The sequence below is a fragment of the Lonchura striata genome, chromosome Z (genome assembly GCF_050655825.1).
Source record: "Lonchura striata isolate lonStrDom1 chromosome Z, ASM5065582v1, whole genome shotgun sequence".
NCBI lineage: Eukaryota > Metazoa > Chordata > Aves > Passeriformes > Estrildidae > Lonchura > Lonchura striata.
Genome location: NC_140740.1, coordinates 75737411 through 75757196, shown reverse-complemented (window position 1 = coordinate 75757196; position 19786 = coordinate 75737411). Strand labels below are relative to the sequence as shown.

Sequence of the window (19786 nt, the reverse complement as noted above, 5' to 3'; positions counted from 1 at the left end):
AGAGAGAAGAGAAAAAAGAGCTTGGTCTCCCGGGAACACCTTATCATGGGGGTTTCAGAAGAGGGTACGGAAAAGGACTTCGGACCAATGGGATTACAGATACATCATACTTCAGGAGAGGGTTACAGGTGCAAGATAGACTCTACATTTTTGAGGAATGAGACAGAACACTTTATCTGACCCTTTGATTTGTCTGTGGTCAAAAAAGGGAGATATCTTCTATTAGCTACACCACTGTAGTGCTTAGCAACCAAGGTCTGCCATCTCAAAGCTTGCTTTCATCTCAATCTGGCTCACATTCTCTGCACTTTCCGAATTCCCTGAAAGGCAATCATACTTATAAGGCCTTCTTATTTCATCTTCCCCAATAAAAACTGAGGCAAAGAAGGTGCTAAGCACTGCTGTCTTCTCCTCATCCTTAGTTACTAAATTCACTCCCTCATCTAATAGTGAATGGAAGTTGTCTTTGCTCTCCTTTTGCCATTAATGTATTTATAAAAATATTTTTATTGTCCTTTACAGAAGTGGCCAGATTGAATTCTAACTGGGCTTTTGCCTCTCTAAATTTTTTTTCTTACATGACCTAGCAACTCCCTTAAGCATTTCCAGAGATATCTGGCCCTTCTTCCAAGGGTGATACACCCTCTTTTTTTTCAGAAAAGGAGAAGTTCCTTCAAAAGCTCCTTGTCCATCCAGGCCAGTTGTTTTCCTCATTGGCTCATGTTTTGGCACATAGGGACAGCCTGCTCCTGTGCCTTCAAGATTTCTGTTTTGAAGCATGCCCATCCTTCCTGGACTCCTTTGTTTTTAAGGGCTGCTTCCAAGGTACTCTCTGAATAAGTCTCTTGAATAGGCCAAAATCTGCCCTCCAGAAGTCCAGCATGGAAGTTTTATTGATGCCCCTCCTTGTTTCACCAAGTACTGAAAACTCTATAATTTCATTATCACTCTGCTCCAGATGGCCTCCATATCTCACCAGCTCTTCTCTGTTTGCAAACAGCAGGTCTAGCACTGTCCCTCCCCTGGTGGGCCCACTCACCAGCTGCAACAAGAAGTTGTCCTCCATACACTCTAAGCACCTCCTAGACTATCTCTTCTCCTCTGTGTTGAGTTCCCAGCAGGTATCTGGCAGGTTAAAATCACCTACAAGAACAAGGGCTGCTGATGCTGAAACATCCTTCAGCTGCTTGTAGAATAACTTCATCTTGGTTGGGTGATCTATAACAGAGTCCCACCAGGATGTCAGCCTTGTTGACCATCCCTCAATTCTGTGTCCTGGCCCCAGCTTGCCTTCTGGCTTTCATTTGCTTGCTGGCTCTCGCTCACCCCTCATGTCTGTTCTGCCTCCCTGTGTCCCTACCTAAGCCACCTGCATCCAACCCTGCTGGCCTCTGAGCTGTTGATTTCTCTTAAGGTTCTTAGGTCAGGATGACCCCATGAGAGATCATAGAGTCTTTGCTTCCCTAGCCCAAACGCAGCCAAAAAAGGAGCCTGGAATACTTCAGATTGTGCTTTCAAGGTTGTTTATTTTTTCTTATCTAAACATACTTTCTCTGACCTGCCTCTGAGCTTTGGCTAACAAGGAGGCCATAACATTTCTCTCTCCAGCCTCGGACAGCTCCCACATTATATACTCAAAACTATGTGTCTATGTTTACAATTTCTTCACTAATTCCTATAATCTATGTTAGACAGTGAATCTCTACCTTAAACCAACAGAAAAGTGCCACCATCACACCAAGACATGGAGGACAAGACAAAGAAGAAGAAGGCTAGGACACACCCAAATTCCTCCATCTTGTACCCCCTTGAACCCCATTCTAGAAATCCCAAAATTCTACTTTTCCACCCTGTGTTAGTTCAAATATCACACTACTAAAACCCTTGTGACTTGTAATTCCTCATACAGAGCTGGCAGTTTTCCACGGGCTAAAATCAAAGTTGCAGCTGTTTTTGACTTCATGCCAGGGTTTCTGAGACCTCTGCCAGGGTCTCGAGACAGCCAGAGCAGCCAGAGGGATGTTCTGGACTCTGACACTGAGCCACTGCTGTGATCATCACTATGACACTATCCAGGCTTCTGGGCCTCCTGCCCGAGTGCCCCCCTCACCTCAGTTGTCCATCAAGCAGTGTGCGCATCCACCACCTTGTGGACACACTCCCAACCTCCAGTGGCATCTTTCTCTCTCTCTCTCTCACTCTGTCTCTTACCTCCCAGTCCCACCCCATTCCTTTCCCATTTTTCTTCCTCTTGCTCTATCTTCTCTAGCCCTCTTTAGTAGAGTAACTTTTTGTTTTTCATTAGGAATAAATGGTTCTTAGATACAGTGTTTGTCTCCTTTGACTTAATTTTGTTCCTAACTAATTTAAAAATAACTCCTTCCAGTTAGGCACAGTGGAACATGACACTGATATTGCAGGTAACTGCTAGACTGCCATTGAAAGGGGCAGTCCTGGACTATGAGCAGCCTAATATAACAGAAGTGTCCTGTGATTAAGGCGTTTGAATTTCAACCCTGTACTTTGAAAGTGTTCTCTAAGTATTTCTTCCTGTTTAATTAAACCAAGGCTTGACAGGATGCTCTTCCCCTGGAGATAGCCAATATTCAATTCTGACTTACTGCAGGTAAACTGAACAAAACATTCTGGCCAAGTACCTGATGGAGCTGTTCATTGTGAATTATGACATGGTTCACATGCTTCCATCCATGAGTGCAGCAGCTGCCTTCTGTTTGTCTCCAAAATTCTTCAATGGATGCATGTTCATAAGTTGTGCTTGTCAGGCCACCTCCTGTTTGTGACACAGTGTGCCTGTGCAGCAGCTTAAAAGGCCACTCTTACAAGGTGCACACTTCCTCCATTCCTCATGGTATTTCACCATGTTCTTGTCTCCCTTTGGACCAATAAAAGCCAGCAGCAATAGAGTAGTACTTTTAAAACCTCCCACTGTGAGACAAGAGACCATAATTGTCCAAGCAAAACTGAAGACAAAGACCCCAGCGTAACTGGATTATTCTAATAGGCTTATATAATGGATTCCCTTCTTTTCAGTTGCCACTTCTGCAATCCTACACATCTTACACTGAGAGTGACATTCTCTCAGCTATATGGCATATGTCAAAGAATGTAATAAATGTGAATAAGTGTGCTGCCAAGCAAAAGGTAAGAATCTTAGGGTGCAGTGGTGTAGGGGGAATATGCATGGTTATATGTTAATACATGGCACATAGAGATTGGTTCAATTGAGTCACTGCAGACAGACTTAAATAAGATCTGCTCACTTCTGAGATGAAGATCTTTATCTTTCTTAGATGATATGGACCACTCATGAACAGGGTTTGAGTATTCGGATGGGCCTGGCTTGATCACCAAGCATTAAGTGAGCTGAAATAGTGTTAGTGAACAGAGTAAACATAATCAGCCTTATTTCTCTGCAGGCAGTTATGAAGAAATGTGCCACTGATTGATTTTTGCTGTTAACACTTCCTTCACATATATTCATAGCTCTGTAGATTATTGTTGTACATAGTTCCTCACGAGTACTTCCCCTCACCTTTTCCATACCCTGACAGGAAGAAATATAAAATACATTTCAGAGTCTCTAAACGCTGAGGGTCCAAGGCCCCTGTCCTATTGTAGTTCTTCCTGGGAGCCAAGGTTGAAACTAGCTCTTTGAGACACATTTTCAGAAACAAAGTTTAGCCCCTATCTAAGAGCAGAGGCTGGGAGAGGATTAAAGATGGTTAAACAGGCAGGAATTACTTCATCACTTGTGCATCTAATTGAGAATTCTTGTCAGTTATGTTAATTTGCTGAACTTATAAAACTGTATTCATCCCGTGGCGGGAGAAGGGGGGGCATTTTTCCATATCTTCCCCTGGAGGCCTGCAATAAAGACCAGCCTTTATATTATCTCCTATACTAATATTGGCTCAAAAGTGTGTTGTTTCACTTCTAGGTCTTTAAGACCTACCGCCAACACCGAGGTAAGCACCACTGAACAGTTGTACTCTCCCATTTTATGGGTTCTGGCTAAAACTTTTAAACTTCTATATCAATTTAAGCAGCATGCTGCTCACTGTTTATACAAAGTACCTTATTTGTATTAAACTTAAAGCTTTCACAATTTTTTGTTTGGTTGGGGTTTGTTGGTGGGGAGAGTAGTATAGTTAACTTCCTCCTACAGCTGAGGCATCTCCCTGGAGGCTGTGAGCAGTGCTGGGAGCTTGGGTGAGCTCTGGGGACAGCTCAGGTGCCTGTGCGGACGCAGGTGGTGTGTGCACAGCAGCCTTGGCATGAGCTCTGCGAGTTTGGTGCTGGTGTCTGCCAGGTCAGACTTGGGGGCAGCAGAGAAAACAGCTGTGTGAGGTGGATGATCTGCTCAGCCTGGTGGCAGAGCTCACAGAGAAAGGAGAAATTGTTGAGGAGGAGCCGTACTGTACCCTCCCTTAGACAATTACAGAGGCTGTCCAAGGCAGTCAGACATTGGAACAAACTGCCCAGAGTTGTGCAGGACTCAGCATCCCTGGGCACGTTCAGAAGAATGCGTGACTATAACACCTGAGGTCACACCTGGTTTAATGGTGAACAGGATCGTTGGTTTGACAGCTGCCCTTGCTCTTAAACCCAAGTAAGCCTCTGCTTCTACAAAGCGGCTCTCTTCACTTAGTGTTTATTTCTTGCAGTCTATTTTTTACTTCCGTTAGTAGCTTGCACCTATTGCTTCTATCTCCGTGCGAACACTAGGTCAGAGGGAAGGATTACTGAGCTTTACCTAGCGCTCTGCCAGTGTTATTTTCATTTTTCCCCTTGCACGCACGGGACCACAGCCGCTGAGGGCTGCGCCGCCCGCCCGCCGCTGCAGTGCGCAGGCGCGGGCGCGGGCCGGCGGGAGCCGCGCGGTTTGAAGGTGCGGCCATGGCGGCGCGGGCCGGGAGCTCGGCCCGGGCCCCGGCTCCGGCCTCGGCCCCGGCTCCGGCCTCGGCCCGGGCCCCGGCTCCGGCCTCGGCCCCGGCTCCGGCCTCGGCCCGGGCCCCGGCTCCGGCCTCGGCCCCGGCTCCGGCCTCGGCTCCGGCTCCGACCCCGGCTCCGACCTCGGCTCCGGCTCCGACCCCGGCTCCGACCTCGGCCCCGGCTCCGGCCTCGGCTCCGACCCCGGCCTCGGCTCCGACCCCGGCTCCGACCTCGACCTCGGCCCCGGCCCCGGGATGGTCCCAGGGCGGCAGCGGCGACGTGGATGTCTGCTGTCTACTGCGGTTAGTGCCGGCGGGACGGGGAGCAGCCCCGGGGTGGGATGAAGGGATGCGCAGCTTCTGACCTTTGTCGCTTTACTCCCGCCGCAGCCTAAGGGACCAAATGAAGGAGCAGCTAATAGAGTACAACTCGGCAATTCTCATCAGTAAGTGTTTATCTCCTCGCATTGGGATGTTTCACTAACAATGAATGGGATGTAGAATATATATATATATAATTTTTAAAAATATAATTTTCCAATATTTTATTTAATTATTTATCAAAAGTGTTCCTTACAATAATGGGGTTATCCCCCTGGCTGTTCGTTTTAACATGTTTTCTAGGCATCTTTTGAGACATATTTAAATATTTACAAAGATGCCATATAGCTGTTGCCCTTAACTTCCTTTTCTGGATTTGAACTTTAGGCTCCTCTGACATGTAGTGATGGTTTTCAGAAACCTGGTCACTGAGGCTGTAGTCTTGCCAAAAGTTTGCCAAAGTGTTTGGCAGCAATACTGATTTAAGATGTTTCCATTACCTGTGGAGTCACAAGATGATTTGGATTGGAAGGGACATTAAACACATCTGTTTCCAAACCCCCCACCATGCACAACGACCCCTTCCACTAGACAGTCTTGCCCAGAGCCCTGTCTGACCTGACAACCTGATCTTGAGCACTCCCAGGGATGAGGCATCCGCAGCTTATCTGGGCAATCTCTCTACCAGTGCCTCATCACCCCACTGTATATCTAATGTAAACCTACCCTCTTTCAAGTACAAACTGTCCCCCATTGTCCTGTCAGTACATACCGTAGTAAAAGTTCTCCAGCTCTCTTGTAAGGTCCATTCAGGGACTGGAAGGACTCAGCAAGCAACCTTCTCCAAGCTGAACAACCACTCTCACAACCTTTTCCTCATAGGAGAGGTGCTCCAGCCCTCTGATCACCTTCATTGCCCTCCTCTGGACCTTCTCTAACAGATCCATGTCCTTATGTTGGGAGTCCCAGGCCTGGATGCAGCACACCAGGTGGAGTCTGCCAAGAGCCAGTTAGAGGGGCAGAATCACCTCCCTTGACCAGCTGGCCACATTTCTTATACAGCCAGGATGAAGTCTGGTACATGCTCTTCCACTGAACTATCCAGTAGTATATATAGAGCAATATCATGAACCCAGCTCTACTCATCTGAAAAATGCTAAATTAGTTATTTCTCTGATACAGCTGATTGATAGCATAGTCTCATTTACTGTAAAAGATAATAAAGTTTGGAGATAGAAGTAAGAAATAACTTGTTCACACAAAAAATGCTAATCCATTATGTTCTATAGGTTGTATTTAAAAGTCTGTGGTGCTTGTTTTAACAACGTTCTCTTTTGCAGGTCAAGAAAATTTCCTTGATCAAGGGATTGAAGAAAGCGTTATCCAGAGGTATGTCACTGGAAAACTGCAAAATTCTTTTCTAGTTATTCCTTCTTAGTGAATTGCTGGATTAACAATCAGTACTTCAGAGAAGATTGGTGAAAATAATGGAAATTAAGAGGAAATGTGGGGAAGAAATGCTTTATTCATTCTCCCAATGTACTTCTGTATGTGATGTGGCTTTTAAATTTGCAGTCCTTTATGTGATGGCTAGAATTCACTAATATAGTTCCAGATGCTAAATTACTCCTGGCCCTAATGATTTGTGGCTCACATGAAAAATTCTTACATAAGATAAATGGAAAGCGATTTAAAATGTCACACTGCTTTTAAACTCTGTTATCTTCACACTCAGGCTGTCTGTCTTTTTGTCTTTCAGTGCCACACAACATTTGGAAAACGATATAGAAGAAGTAAAAGTCTCTTTCCAGAACAAGATGTTGGCCTTGCAAAGGTTTTCTTCATCCTTTATTTGGAGCTTTCTTTTCTGTGTGTGCATACATAGATGCATATATACATAGGTCTGATTAAAACAGGATTTTAAAGTGATATGGGAGATTGGGGAGGTTTTAAGTACTATTGAACAATAGGAATGCAGATTGATATGCTATAGAAAACAAAACAAAAAAAAGCCCACCAAAACTAAAAGCTTACAGGCTGAAATGTGTACATCCAAAAGTTCCTTTACAGTAGGGAAAGAGTGACTGTACAGACCAGTAAGCATATTTCTTAGCAATATTTTCCAAATGATGGAAGTGGATGTTAGACATCCCATGTGTTTCATGGCTTTTGATTTGAATTCACACCTTTGCCCAACTTCCTTTCTGCAGACTCTAGGATTAATGGTGTCCAAATATGTTGGTCAAGAGAAAAAGGAGTTGTCATTCTAAGTATCAATAATCATTGATACTTCTTTCCTGTCCTGAGAGTTAAGCCCCATTATTTAAGAAGTGTGGTATTTAAAAGGTACAGAGTATTTTGTTTATATAATTCCAATGTGAAAGTGGACAAAAGTGGAATCCTGGAAATTATGTTCTTATATTACTTATTTAAATCTGCTTCTCTCAGTTTCCTGCTTCTCTGTTTCTTATGAGTTCTCATCAGTCATATGCTATTTCTTGCAATATGCAGGATACAAATTATGGATGCCCTGAGAAACAAATTGCAACAAGGTGATGAGGACTCACGGTAAGGTGTTCTCGGACCTCAGATGGCTAGAAAGCAATGGACTTTGCACAGTTTATTGTGACACATTTCTAGATTATTTTATTTTACCTCTTATGAAAGAAAGCTTCCTTTTTCTAGATTTGACAGAATTATACACTGTCTACCTTCTGGCTATAATCAGCATGATCAGATTTCGTACACTCATGGTAGATTTGCATTTGGGCTCTGAATTTACCCACATTTGATTACAGAGATCATAGCTCTTGATTCACTAGTGAGAACTGCTTGTAGCCAAGAGAGCTTTTTGTCTTTAGTGCCTGAATTACCAGCATTTATAATAGCTGAGCACACTACAGGCTTGTAACAGGGCCTTGCCTCTGCTTTCCTGTCTTTATTAATGTAGGAGCAAAATGTCTTTGAAATAGAACTGAAATCTTAAACATATTTAAAAGTAGCTTTTCACTGCCTGCCCATTATTAACAGGTGGATGCATATGAAGTGTAATATGAGAAATTTAATTTCTGTCAGAAATACAGCTAAGAGATTGCATCTCCTTGATTTAGGAACTTTAATTCATAGCCATTTCCAGATGTCTAGGCTTTCTTGATGCCTTCCAAACTCTGTGATGTAAAATGTTGAACGGACTTAAATGAAATCTTAGGGAAATCGAGAGGGAAGTGACAGAACTCTTTAGCCTCTACAATGATACTGAGTATATTAACTGTAAAAAGAAGTGATGTTGTAAGTGTAAGCGCAAAAAGAAGTGACATGTAGTATTAATTTGCTATTAGTAAAAATTAGAAATTCTTTATTTAAACTAAATAAAGTTGATTAAAACATTTATGATATTGACTTATATTCATGGTCTTAAGGTATGCAACTGTTTCCTTCCTTAGTCTGATCCTGGAAACAATGAAACACCTAGTATTGCTCAGCCAGACAATAATTGAGTATCAGCAGGTAAGTAGCAGTTTTAGCTTCTGTTACTGTTGTGCAGGTCAACCAACCCCACATGGGCAGGAGTGCGCTTTGAAAGCAACAGGACTGCACAAGTCATTCAAAACTAAACATGTGGGAACACGGGTGCAGTTCCTATTGCTGTCAAAATTAAGGATTATTTAAAGTGATTATGTAAGTAAGTCTGTTTTTGAGTTGCCCTTAGCTGTGGTGTGGATTGAATTAGCATATTTCAATATTTTTGAAGACAAGAGTCTGGAAAATACTTTTTCTTTTTCTTTCAGAAAATACAAGAGAAGGAACAGCAGCTGGTTAACATTAAAAGGGAAAGACTCTGTAAGTGTGTTATCTGTATTGACTTTAGTTTATATTTTAATGAAGAGTTCATATAGTTCATATTTTAAAGTTGTTCTTGTAGCAATATTAATTTACATGGGAAGTAACAAAACTCAACACAGTTATTAAACTTGTTAGAAGAGTAGAAAGTACTGTAGAGATGAGCTGGTATGTTCCCTACTTGAACTTGAGACTGACATGTTAGAATGAGAGATGCAAGAGAACACTCAAAAACATTGTGGCAGCATTTTATTATTTCACGTAAGGTCCTCAGAAAGTTACACATTGTTTGTCATTTAAATCACCCCTATAGCAACTAAAAGATACTTTTTTTGTCATACTGCGCATTTATGAGGTGCTTGCAGAATAGAGAGGGAATTTACTTAAGAAGAAGTGTGTATATATTGGTGTTCAGTAGCCTTGTTGGAATGGTTCAAATTTAGATATGACATCATATTCAGAACTTTAACAATTTTAACAGCTATTGTTTGAGTCGTGTGGGGAGTTGTGTAAATATTGATGGTAACGAAATAACTGTTCACATGGGAAAAATTAACATACTGATATCTTTGCAAATAAAGGAAGGAATCCTCTGCCAGCATTCTTTCAGTGTATGAACTGCCCCTAAGCACTTAATCAGTCTAGTTTTTAACCTGGTTTCCTGTAAAAATAGTAATATTATCTGGTCATGTCTGCATGCTCCTTGTATGACTTTGGAATTTGGTTTCAGTGAAATCTGAAAAAGGAGTAAGGGTCTTTAAAAGGTATAAAAAAGACCTCCAAAAGTTGTGGCACTCAAAAACAGGGTATGCAGATATGCAAATTAGCCCCTGTGAGGAAAATGCAGGCAGCATACAATGTACTTTCTGTTTTGCTGTTGGCCAGGGAGGCAATTGATGTAGTTTGATCTGTGTACCAAGTAGTCACAGCATGTGTTGCTTCTTTCATAGAAGAAATATATTGAGTTATATTGGAGGGAAGGAGTGGAGCATGAAATAAGGGTTATGCAGTGGAAGTGCTTTAGGTGGCTGTGAGGGAATGAGTATCTTCAGTTCTGCTGTACACCTAACTACTTAATGCTTAATTTTCCTAATAATGTAACAGCACTAAAAGCATATGGAGGACAGAAACTACAGCAAATTCAGATCATGATGAAAAAGCAAAAGGAAAAACAAGCAAGTATGGATTCCAGGAAAACAGAGAAGATGTTTGCTACCTTAGAAAAAGAAAGACAGATGACTACAATAATTCAAAATGTGTTCCAGGTAATGTTGTGTGGCTTTTAGAATCAATTTTACAATTTTTCATTATACTCAAGATAATATACTGTATGGCAAATATAGCTTAACAACACAAAATTGTTTTCTAAAACCTTTAACAGTGCTAATGGAAGGACCGTGCATAGAAGGAAGATTTCTATTGCTTTAAAGGCTAAGAGAATGAAATTGTCACAAGCATCTTTGCATTAATTTTTGCAGAGTTTAGAGACAGGCTATCAATCTCTCTTTGTTTCCTTAAAGGTACAAAAATAATGTATCTTTCTTGAAGAATGTCTGTCACAGTAATGGGTGTATTTCCTTCTGCTCTGAGTAACCTCTACACCCTACCAAATCAGTTTCCCCCACCTCATGGTTAGAAAAAATAAATAGGTGTTAGTCCTACCTTACCAGGGAACCTTCATCTTCCCCTTCTGGCTTTCTCTGTTTGTGTTACCCCCTAGAGACCTGTGAAAGCCTTGGCCTGCAACCACAGCCAGTCTCCAAATTCTTTCAGCAGTGTAGACTTTGCTCTTCTGGTTATCCATGTGTCCAGGGCTGCTAATTAGTCTGTATACAGGCAGCGATTGACAGGTCACCTGCAATGTGAAATCATGCAAAATCATGGTTTGGGTTAGGGTGGAAGGGTCTCAGGCTGCATAGGAATGTCAAAGACAAAAATATGGCTGCTACTATTTTGCATTGCTAATGTCATTACATCTCAAATTGAGAACAAGAAATTTAGATGATTTCTAAATTTAGAGTCCTGGTTTTGTATTCCTGAAATTTTCTGAGCCCTATGTAGAGTAAATCTTCTTTGGTTAAATTTAAATTTCCCTTTTCAATCCAGAGTGGCAGGGTGAGAATGTTAACTGTGTTGTTTTGTGTTTGTGGCAAACTGTACTTCATATTGTTAAAAACGTTCTCTACATTTCTGTGTTTAGCATATATGTAGTATGAAGGCCCTCTAGGAAATAAAAAAGCATGGATTTGGGATTTTTTTGCCTTTGTATCAACAACAGGATTAATTCCCTTTCTCCTTTTTCCCTTCATCCTGTCTACTTCAAACACTTATGAATTTCAAGGGCTTTCAAATAAAAAAATTATAAAGGTGATTTATTTTGAGATATTTTACTAAGAATTGTCCTTTACAAGTGCTTGTTTTAACCTATAAATCTTTCTCATTTATAGAACATCATAGTTGGAAGCAAAGTTAACTGGGCAGAAGATCCATCTTTAAAGGCAATTGTTCTACAGCTTGAAAAAAACGTCTATGTTTAGTGAGTCAGGATACATGGTGTCTATTGTTATACAGTGTGTGCATTTTGACTAAATTTGATAGATTATGTGTATCTCAAAAATACACTTCAAGACTTAAAATTTGACCTTTCTGAAAGATGTTGTTCCCTCCAGAGAGTTAGAATGTGTCAAAGTGGGTAGTAGAGCTGATTAAATATAACTACCTGCAGACTCAGTTCTCAAGCAGACCTGTCTTTGAGCACTTACATTCCTGTGAAAGGCAGCCAGAACACAAGAAAAGTTTCAAGGTTTCATGTGGAAGTGGACTTAAACTGAGGATTTGCTGTACCCCTTTCCTGGGGACCAGCAGGCTGTAGAGCTTAAGCAGGATGCACGACCCTGCTGTGTCCCAGTCAGGAAAATTTATGAGCAAGTCTAAAGTTGGGATTATCTTTATTATTAAGACATTATGTATAATTTTAAACACCAGAAATTCTGTGCTCTTTTTAGCAGTGACTCTTGTCTGTAGAGGTAACTTTATACTGTCAACTGTGCAGCTAAACAGTGTTGTAATTGCAAGTCTTCATTAGCATTTGCGCTTTTTTCAGTGTTGCTTGATGCTTGAAGGAAATAACTCTTGAGGCATAACACACTTAGGGAGTGTGTAATGTCTCTTCTTGTCTTGGCGTGCGACGCCATTTTTAACTTGATGAGTGCTCACTAGCTATTTTTTTTAAGATGAGTGCCTTGATCTAATAAAGAGAATGCTGATTCTCCTGAGAACGCTTCACTGGCTCGGGTTTCTCTGAGGCGCGGCGGAGCGGGGCGCGGCAGGCCGGGCGCCGCGGAGGCCCCGCCCAGGCCGGGGCTGTGGGCGGGGCCGGGGCTGCCCGCAGCTCCGCGCCATGGGCAGCAAGATGGCGGCCGCTGCCCGGGCGGTGCAGGTAAGGGCGGCCCGGGCGGCAGCGTCTTGGGCAGCCGGAGCCTTGGCTGGAGCGGCGGGGCTCGCTGCTGCTGCCGCCGCCGAGCAGCAGGTGTGAGGCGGCCGCGGGCTGAGGGCACGCCGGCGGGGTGGCCGATGTCCTTGGGGAGAGCTGCGCGGAGGCGCGCAGGCGGTGTCGCGGGCGCCGGGCGCTGTGAGAGCGGCGGGTGCGGAGCTGGCTGGCAGCTCCTTCCTGAGATGTGCTCTGCAAGGTGAAAGTGCTTTGTACAGGCAGAGCACAGCTCGCGATTCCGTGCGCTAGAGAGCTGTGGAACCACGGCATGGGTTGGATCGGAAGGGACCTTAAAGGTCACCTAGTTACAGCACCCCCGCCGTGGGCAGGGACACCTTCATTACACCAGGTTGCTCAAAGCCCCGTCCAGCCTGGTGTTGGACACTTCTAGGGATGGGACAGCTCCAGATGCTCTAGGCAACTTGTGCCAGTGCTTCCCAACCTCAAAATAAAGAACTTCTTAAGCTTTCCAATCTAAACCTGCCCTTTTTGGGTTGTAAGGTCTCCCCAGAGCATTTTTCAGGCTGAGCACCCCCAGCTCTCTCAGCATGTACTCACAGGAGAGGTTCTTCAGCCCTCTGATCATCTTAACGGCCCTGCTCTGGACTCACTCCAGCGCATCAGCTTGTTTGGGTTCTTTTTGTTTGTTTGTTTGTTTGTTTGTTTTTTTGCTCTGGAGACCCCAGACCTGGACACAGCACTCTGGGTGGGTTCTCACGAGAGCAGATTTCATTGTGATTGCATTTATGCAGTGGTAGTGGCTGCTTCTGCACACATACACGCACACTGATGAGAAAAGGAAGACAAAGCCTGTACCTGCTCTGGACCGCAGGGTGCAGGACTACTTTTTAAAGTAACCTTCTTTACCTGGGGTAAACATAGGACTTCAAGAAGCAGTAAGTGTGTCAGAGAAGTAGTGCAAAGAGCAGCTGTTTAAGAGTGGTTGTTTCATACATGGTGCATGCCATTTTATTATTCACGGTAACCTGTGTCTTTCTCCCACTACCTGGTCTCCTTCTAGGTAGTCAAGCCACATACTCCATTAATAAAGTTCCCAGACAGAAAAAGTGGTCCCAGGCCTAAAAGTAAGTATTTTGGGTATGGATAGAGCTTGTGCCACATTTCTTTACTGTTTTGTTGAAGAACCAGGACCCAATTTCTCTCTTCCAACTATACAGCTGAACTGAGTTGGAGTGAGGTTTTTGAAACATGCTTGGTTTAGTTTGAAGGAAGCTCTTGAATGTTCTTCACAACGTCTTTTGTGTGCAACTGTGTGCAGACAAATAATGCATGCACATCTTTATTTTTTTCTCAAGAAAAGATTCACAAGGATTTCCAGTGTTTGTTTTCTACTTTATATAAAGTCACATTTTCCCAAATATTAATTACTAAAATTACCACGCCCAAGTCAGTTTGAAGCAGCTTTAGCTATTCAGTTATATTTGCATAAATTATGCTGCATTTTCCTCATTTTTTCTTAGTTGAAACATGTGATATATTTTCTGCTGTATTTTCAAAACACGATTATAGCTGGGAGATTTAGCCCTCTACATTTTAAGAAGTATTTTCTTCTGTTACTAACTAAAGGTGAGAATTATTTCATTGCAATCTTTGACATTAACTTTTATACTTATGTTGATATTCATGGTACTCCCAATACTATTGTATTAAAACAATTCAAGCAATATGTTGATTTAGAAGTCCTTTGGGGTCAAAAAGGACTGAAAGAAAAGTAGCAGTTGTCTTCAAAAGCTCTGTTACGTTATTCTCACTTCTTTTGGTATTACACTGTGCCTAGCTATTTGTCACAGCATTATCAAGCCCACAGTTTAGCTTTAACTTTAGTTTAACATTTGAAAGCCTCCACAGCTTATATAAATGCCTCTTCTGACTTGCCTGTGAACTCTTCAGGAACTATTTTCTGCAATAACTTTCTGTTACAATTATGTACATTTTTTATGTCATGCCAGTGAATTACTTTCTCAAAAGCTTGAAAATGTGTTTCTGACCTCTTGTTTATCTCTGTGTCAGAAGATTCTTGTGACTGTGTCTTTTAGTTATGTTAGACTTTTCTACCTTCATCAGAATCTGTCATCTTGTTAGTAAACTGCAACTACTTTGACTTGCTTGAATGCTGTAGCAAAATCTGCATTTAATTGTACCAGATTGTTGCTCCTACATAGCTAAATGGCTCCTCAGAGCAACTAGGGATGTGAAAGGCCAGCCAGATTCTAGTGGGCCTATTACTACTGCAACATTATGGTCTCAAATAGGGAAGGAAGAGATGTAATACAGACTGTAATAGAACTAAAGCAGCAACAGTAAAATTTCTGATTACTGCACTTCTGATGTTTTTAATTTGCTAATGAGTCTACTCCAACTGCACTTCAGACTGAAAGTTACAGTAGAGGAAAATCCTTGACAAATCTCTTTTGTGGTAGGTGAAACAAACTTGGAGAAACTGATTTTTTTTTTTTTTTTAATATAAGGTGTATTATTTCTTGAAACAAAAATACCTTGCCCCCTGTTCACAATAAATATGCTGCTTCTAATGGGCTCACTTCTGCCTTGCTCTGTTTTGGATCTTCCATTATTTCTGAGCCACTTTGGGACTTTCAGACCCAGTCTTATGACCGACAGCTTCTTAATATGCCTCTCAATGGTAGCTTTGTCACAGAGCTGCAGGTGTTTGATTGTTGGTCCCAACCCTGCAACTGCATCAGACTCATGAAGGCTAAAACTGGCTCCCTCTCCTTTATGGTCATTGGTCTTGCTGGAGCCAGGAAGGACAAAGGCAGGCAAAATTGTGGTGGTGTGGCTGCTCACACGCTTTTGTACATGCAGTTTTTATGTTGCTTATTTTATAGTTATATAGAGCTTCTGTCTAATTGTTAGATGTTGCACTTGTCTTGCTCATTTTTCTGGAGCACTGGGAAGGACTTCGGTGGAAGCATTCTGCTTTGTCAGGTGTTTTACCCTTACATATCACAGAATCACTAGGTTGGAAGAGACCTTCAAGATCCTTGAGTCCAGCTCATGCCCTAACACTTCAGCTAAACCATGGCACCGAGTGCCACATCCAATCTTTTTTTAAGCACATCCACATTTTCTCCAGGCTAAACAACCCCAGCTCCCTCAGCCATTCCTCACAGGGTTTGTGATCCAAGTCCCTCACCAGCCTCGTTGCCTCCTCTGGACGTACTCAAACGTCTCAACGTCCTTCCCAAACTGAGGGACCCAGAACTGGACACAGCACTCAAGGTGTGCTCTCACCAGTGCCAAATACAGGGGAAAGGTGACCTCCCTGCTCCTGCTGGCCACACTATTCCTGACACTGGTTGGCCTTCTTGGCCACCAGTGCGCACTGCTGGCTTATGCTCAGTTGTATGTCAACCAGTACAACCAGTACCCCCATGTCTCTTTCTGCCTGGGGACTGTCCAGCCACACTGTCCCAGCCTATAGCAGTGCAGGGAGTTATTGTGGCCAAAACACAGGGCTTGGCACTTGGATTTATTAAACTTCATCCTGTTAGTCTCTGCTCCTCCATTCAACCATTCCAGGTCTCTCTGCAGAGCTCTCCTACATTCCAATGGATTGACACCCCCCACCTTAGTCATCTGCAAATTTACGAGTGAATACCTTCATCCATATCATCAATAAAGATATTAAACAGAACTGGTCCCAGTACAGAGCCCTGAGGGACACCACTGGTGCCTGGCCCCAGCTGGATGCAGCACTGCTCACCAGCACTCTCTGGCCCGGCCATGCAGCCAGTTCTGAACCCAGCACTGAGTGCTCCTGTCCCAGCCGTGGGCTGCAGCTTTTCCAGCAGTGTGCTGTGGGAGACAGTGCCAAAGGCCTTGCTGAAGTCCAGGTACACAACATCCACAGCCCTTCCTGCACCCACCAGGCCTGTCACCTGGTCATAAAAGGAGACCAGGTTGGTCAAACACGACCTACCCCTCCTAAACCCCTGCTGGCTGGGTCTGATACCCTGGCCAACCTGTAAGTTCTGGGTGATATGACACAATAGAAACTGTTCCATAACCTTACCTGCTAGACTCTGGCTAATTACCAGGATCCTCCTTCCCACCTGGTTTGTGAATGGGTGTCATATTGGCCACCTTCCAGTCCTCTAGAACCTCACCAGTGAGTATAGTCTGTTATCTTTTTACATAATTGCCCACACACAAACATTTACATGACTTTATGCTTTTTCTCCAAGTACAGCTTGCCAGTGAAAAAGCCATTGTTGGGTTGTGTGCTGATACATTATTTGTTTCCACATTAGTGTTTCTGCCATTCGAACTTCTGTCAGAATTTTTAGATTCTGCTCTTGATATTTGACACTTGATAATTTGACAACAATAAAAGCAGGTTGTAAGAAGTAGAGTGATTTAATTCTTTTAGGTATTTGTTATAATGAATAAAATTTTCAAGCAATGGTAGATTTTATTGGCTGCTTATTAATTTTACAGTCTAGTAATATTTCTGTAAATGGTTTTGAAATCTGGGTTTCAGTGCAGGAGTCTCTACAAGCAAGTATGCCATCTCTCCATGCTTCAAAAGCACAGGAATCTGTAGGAGGCATATCACCGGCGTTTCAAAATATTTCACGTGTTAGTAGAGTACAAGGCACACCAGACACTTCTGAATTAACAAGAACTTTACCTCAGAAATACAGAAGGAGACAAATGTCAGATGAAGAGATTGAATATATTCAAGTAAGTTTTTTTCTTTAGCTTATTTCTACATCTTCTGGTATGATATTACATAGTAATTCTTTCTAAGAGCGTGCCCTGGGCTTTCATGGTTTTCATACGCAATACCCTATGTACCAATTCTTAATACAGAAGTTACCCAACTCTCACTGTATAGTAGCTCGTGGTACCACTGAGTAGAGAGATTTGGACTTAGAACAGATGTGCTGATAGTCATAGCCTGCATTAATTGCCACCACTGCCTGTTTTATAACAGCTGTTTAATGTGTAATTTGACTCTGCCAGGCGGGATCACAGAAGTTTGTTCTTAGACCTGGAAAGGCTATAACCAGGTGAATCAAGTCCAAAATATTTCTCAAATTGGTTTTATAAGTTATTTATTAGTAAATTAACTCTTGTATTTCAAGTAGTGGAAACATTTTATTAAACTTATTTTCTGCGATACTTATGACATCGTACATGAAAGGCAAAAAAAAACTGCTTCTGTTCTGTAACAACTCTCAGTTGTAAAAATTGATGGTTCAAAAGGGAGAATGCACAAAATGTGAGGAATTTGTGAGATGATGCTGAGTTTGAAATGAAAAGATGCTTGCAAAACTTTGTTAAATGGTAAGGACATGTATGGCGTAACAACATTAGTTGAGGAAATAAATTTTCCTTCATATATGCAAGGAGGCTGCATCTATATAGTAGAAATAAAATCAGTTATTTCCAACTGTAATACACTTCTCGACTTTTTGCATAAGTTTGTTTAACAGTGAGGTAAATTGTAAAATAATTTTGTTGGGAAAATAATGAACTGAATACCTTTCTGATTTCTCATTAAGATTGTAATGACTGCTTGGCTTTGGTTTTACTTAGCACTTTGGAATGTACCCAGTGAAAGTTCCATTAAAACTTGTGTCTGTTAGTATTGTGTTTCTCGGACATTTTAAAGGTTAAGACTCAGGTTTCTTCACAGAAAAAGACATGGAAGCAGCTGTAACTGTAGGTAGCATGTGTTGATTTCTTTGTACTTTCCCTTGAAAAAAATGTGGCCATGATTGGTGGATGCTGGTATTTGGCATGCTGTCTGTTCTTATATAGGTAGAAAAGTAAGTATTTAAATCAGAAATTAAAACTAGAACTATGTCTCTTAGTCTGTCACAGTTTAAAAGAGAATTTGATCTCAGTTTTAAGTTCTGTTAGCAGAATATATTTAACTGAATGCTTTTCTTTCACAGCGTGGAGGTCCAGAATAAACGTAGAAGATAGTTTCTTGGCCACTGTTGAAGACTGAGGTATTATATTCACAGTAAAGGCATTTCCTTAATATTAAAAATTATTGTATACTAATAGCTTTAATAAAATCCCATATGATGGGTGAGAAGATTGACACAACACACAAGATACTGATTTGTTTGTAACTGAGAAGGATTTTATGTTGATGGCTAATAGCAGTTGAATATATATTACATCTGCACCATTAAAATATTTTTCTAATTAGCCATTTGAAAAGTCAACAGGGTCATGTCGTTTTTACGCTGGTTGAGGTCACAGAGTCACAGAATGAATCAGGTTGGAAGGAACCACAATGGGTCATCTTTTCTGACATTTCTGCTCAAGTAGGGTCATCCCAGAGCACATGGCACAGGATTGTGTCCAGATGGTGTTTGACTATTTTCAGTGAGGGAGACTCCAAACCTTCTGTGGGCAATCTGTTCCACAGCATGGTCGCCAGCACAGTAAAGAAGTTCTTTCTCATGTCAGGTGGAACTTCCTGGGTATCAATATCTGTCCATTGCCTTTGTTCTACTGCTTGGTGCCACTAGGAAAAGCCTGGTCCATCTTGGCAATTCCCCTTCAAGTACTGATAGATGTTGATGAAGGAGGTCCCCTCTCAGTTCTGTTTCCTCGAGGCTGAACAGCCCCAGCTCTCCCTGCCCTTCCTCTTAAGAGGGATGCTCCAGATCCTTAATAAAATTTGTTGCCCTTTGCTGGACCTGCTCCAGGTGCTCCATGTCTCTGTTGTCCTGAGGAGCCCAGAACTGGACACAGCACTCCAGGTGAGGCCTCACCAGGGCTGAGAAGAGGGGCAGGATCACCTCCCTCCACCTGCTGGCAATGCTCCCCAGGATAGCACTGGCCTTCTTGGCCACCAGGACACACTGCTGGCCCACGGACAGCTTGTTGTCCACCAGGACCCCCAGGTCCTTCTCCACAGCGCTGCTCCCCAGCAGGTCAGCCCCAGGCTGTGCTGGTGCCTGGGGTTGTTCCTCCCCAGTTGCAGGACCCTGCATTTGCTTTTGCTGAATTTTCAAATGGTTCTTTGTCCATCTCTCCAGCCTCTCAAGGTCTTCTGAAGGGCGCAGTACTCCAGGTTATCAGCCACTCTGCCCAGCTTTGTGTCCTCTGAATTTGCTGAGGAGGCATATGCCCCTCCCTCTAAACCAGGGATGAATAAGTTAAACCCTAGAGGGAC

General features: G+C 42.6%; 2 protein-coding genes across 2 annotated transcripts; both read left to right on the top strand.

The window, feature by feature from the left end:
* The first annotated feature begins 4894 nt into the window (after nt 1-4894).
* On the top strand, nt 4895-12391 carry CENPH (centromere protein H). Its single transcript, XM_021531154.3, has 9 exons — nt 4895-5255; nt 5343-5398; nt 6614-6662; nt 7033-7107; nt 7785-7841; nt 8717-8780; nt 9062-9113; nt 10218-10378; nt 11561-12391. Exons 1-9 carry the CDS (start codon nt 4918-4920, stop codon nt 11648-11650), a joined length of 942 nt encoding a protein of 313 aa, XP_021386829.2. The 5' UTR covers nt 4895-4917; the 3' UTR covers nt 11651-12391.
* A 112-nt stretch (nt 12392-12503) lies between these two features.
* KGD4 (alpha-ketoglutarate dehydrogenase subunit 4) lies at nt 12504-18827 on the top strand. Its single transcript, XM_021531153.3, has 4 exons — nt 12504-12552; nt 13625-13688; nt 17126-17328; nt 18549-18827. Exons 1-4 carry the CDS (start codon nt 12514-12516, stop codon nt 18564-18566), a joined length of 324 nt encoding a protein of 107 aa, XP_021386828.3. The 5' UTR covers nt 12504-12513; the 3' UTR covers nt 18567-18827.
* The last annotated feature ends 959 nt before the right edge of the window (nt 18828-19786 follow it).